The sequence below is a fragment of the Centruroides vittatus genome, unplaced genomic scaffold (assembly GCF_030686945.1).
Source record: "Centruroides vittatus isolate TY-2023 unplaced genomic scaffold, ASM3068694v2 contig_976, whole genome shotgun sequence".
In the NCBI taxonomy this organism is placed as follows: domain Eukaryota; kingdom Metazoa; phylum Arthropoda; class Arachnida; order Scorpiones; family Buthidae; genus Centruroides; species Centruroides vittatus.
In genome coordinates this window covers 1,486,621-1,489,572 of record NW_027122649.1, presented here as the reverse complement: position 1 = coordinate 1,489,572, position 2,952 = coordinate 1,486,621, and the positions used below count along the sequence as shown (strand labels likewise).

Sequence of the window (2,952 nt, the reverse complement as noted above, 5' to 3'; positions counted from 1 at the left end):
ATAATATAAATCTACAAAACATTTAAGATTCAAATTACTATTGGTATAGTTTTAACTGTATAACTAGGTAAGCTATTTTGGAAATGATCCATGTTTAATAAAAAAACAAAAAATAAACAAGATTACCTTTTTGTATGTGCCAGTTACATTGAGATTAAAAAAAAATGAAGTCCTGGATTGTATTTTCATTCAAAGTTAAATAGCTGTAAAATCACGTAAAAAGAAATTACATTTTTAATTAGATTAATATCGTAACAAATGGCACAATATCTAAAATATTTGTTTCCAACAAGAGACATTTTAATAAATCCATTCACCAAAAAGAATTTAGCATTCATATCTTATTCAAGCAACATATCCAATACAACAAAATCTTATACATAAAAAAAAATTGGATATCAGATGTATAAAAATTAAGCAACAAAACATGAAAAATTTTAGCTGCTCTTTTGGTTAATTCTTAACATTTAAGAAAAGTTCAGTATTGGTAGAAAAATTTTTAATTAAAAAACTTTGATAATTGCAAATATAAGACAGTATTAAATTTAAATATATATTTCAGAACTGTAATAATTACATTTTTTGGCTTTGTTCCAATAACAGCCAAAATACAATAGAATTTAATTAGTAATTCACCAACTATTTCTGAGGCTAAAAAATTGAGTTATTTTCATACATTGTAAAAATATTAATAAAAAAAACACTAAAGAACTATTCTCTTTTAGTTCTAAAATAAGAAATTTGGCTCTGAACATAGCTGTATTAAATACCATATTCAGTTAAAGCACAATTCTGAAACATATTTTCCTCCATGTAAACTAAACTGCATGGACAAATTGCATAAAGTTACTGTGTAATATTTGCACAAATTGAAGTTAAAATATTTAAAATAATGGTTTTACCTAAAAATTGTGTTTAAAAAAAAAATGCTGTAGGAGTATTGTAATTTTTTTTAAAAAATGAAAAATTCAAAAAACTTATTAGAATTTTTAAATTTTTTGTATTTTATTTTCAGAAATTCAATAACAATTATATAATCAATGTAATCTAGATGAATTCAATGAATTTCTACAAACACATAACATGAGTAAATTATTAAGCTTTTCCTTTTTAACAGTTGTGCAAATTTTACACTTTTGTGTTCTACAGAAAGAAAATGTCAACTATATTGTGGTCTTAATCTCAATTGTTTTCAAAAATCGATGCAAGCTGGAAACAGTAAAATAGTAGCGAGACAGTGTGGCGACAATTTTTCTACAGTACAATTTGGAAAGACATCTAAACATTCAGATCCACAGGATAGAAGGAACAGTAAACAGCTTTGAACAATCCAGATGAATTTTTCTGGCAAAATACATTACATCCCCAACAACTTGATTAACCAATTTTTATATTTGATACTTGACCTACGGTAACAGGACAGGAAACAAAAAAGAGAACATTGTTCTGTAACACAACCGGACTCGTGACACGTATCTATTAACTACCGAAACAACCTGTGGAAACCTTAATACGAGTAGAATAGGGGATTTAGGATTTGGGAGAGCAAATTTCGAAGCAGAATGAGCACACAGACATTTCACTGTTCTTTCTTTCCCTGTGGGATTTTTGCTTTCACAGTTGCCATGATATCCTTCACTCTGACACACACCATATCAATATTTTTGTCAATTTGGACCTTGTAGGTTTCGTACACTTTAGGTAAGGAAAAGAATGCAACGTAAGCCAAGACAACAAGGGTCATTCCATTGAACCACGCACCGATGTAGGTCATGCACCACAGCAACATTCCCAACTTCAACGAATCTATCAGATCTTCTACCAGGAATAGACTACGCAATCTTTGCAAACTTGCATTAAAATGTACCATGACAGCATCTACGTACTCGTGGACCCGATTAGATGGAAGCGTGATATCCATATCCAAATATTCTTTGAAGGGATGACCATTACCAGATTTCTGAACTGCCTGCAGGACATTTTTGTAGATTCTAAAGCCGGTAGTGACACCAAGAACCATTAAAGCAGTGTATGCTACCACACTTATAACAGAACAATAGGTGAAGGAGAGCAATAACATCAATCCAACGCCGAAAACAACTCCAGACTTGCGGATATCTCTCCAATAAATCATATCGCGCACTGAAGGATGCATGTGTTCAGCTTTAAACCAAGCCATAGGGCAACAACTCTTACATACTTCGTTTGCTTTAACTGGTTCCGGCTTTTCTGCCACTTCTGTGCTTGTCGTCGTTACTTCTTCGGTATCCATATTGTTTTTCGTGTATTCGTTCTTCTTCCAGTTAATCCTCTCCAACGTCTGCAGAGTAACTGAAGATGGGCACTTTCTTTCCCGAAATCCTTTGCGAAACCCAACCGAAAGTAGTCCGGCGACGATTTCGAACGATACGATTTCCTGCTGTAAATAAAAAGCGACCGAAATATATATCCACACTACTTTAAATCTAACGAATAATCAAATTCGATCGTATATATTCGAAATTTATAACCAACTTTTGGATTACGATCCAACCGCCGAGCGAACTATTTTGATATCGGAAGCTTACACGTTCTATATTGAGACCGGAAGGCGAAAGCGCATGCGTTTTAGCTCGGGGTGTGGCTCGTCCAACTGAAATTATACGCAAATAACGTTCGAAAATTATTCATAACGAATAATTTAAAAGGAATAACTTTCGAAAAACTTAATTAATTTCTCATTTTAAAAAATATCGACTTCCGTTAACTCAGTTAAAATATACTGTAACAAATTATAATTTACATAAGTAAATTTCAGGTTTGTGACGTCACAATTCAAATTTCAAATATGTATTCAAATTTAAAACAAAAATAAATAAATTAGATAATTGTTAAGTATTCGAAAATGCGTAAAAATATACTTATGGTAATAATTTTCGTTTTATTATCGATTACATCGCTGATTTTTTTGTT

General features: G+C 31.3%; 1 protein-coding gene across 1 annotated transcript; it reads right to left on the bottom strand.

Annotated features, from left to right (window-relative positions):
• Positions 1-977: 977 nt before the first annotated feature.
• On the bottom strand, positions 978-2,645 carry LOC136985761 (reticulon-1-A-like). The gene is made up of 2 exons (XM_067283109.1): positions 2,515-2,645; positions 978-2,419 (listed from the first exon to the last, which is right to left on the bottom strand). Exon 2 carries the CDS (start codon positions 2,270-2,272, stop codon positions 1,580-1,582), a length of 693 nt encoding a protein of 230 aa, XP_067139210.1. The 5' UTR covers positions 2,273-2,419; positions 2,515-2,645; the 3' UTR covers positions 978-1,579.
• Positions 2,646-2,952: the final 307 nt, after the last annotated feature.

Bases quoted from the DNA above. Each gene is read 5' to 3' on its own strand.
- LOC136985761 (XM_067283109.1), bottom strand. From the start codon at position 2,272: ATGGATACCGAAGAAGTAACGACGACAAGCACAGAAGTGGCAGAAAAG.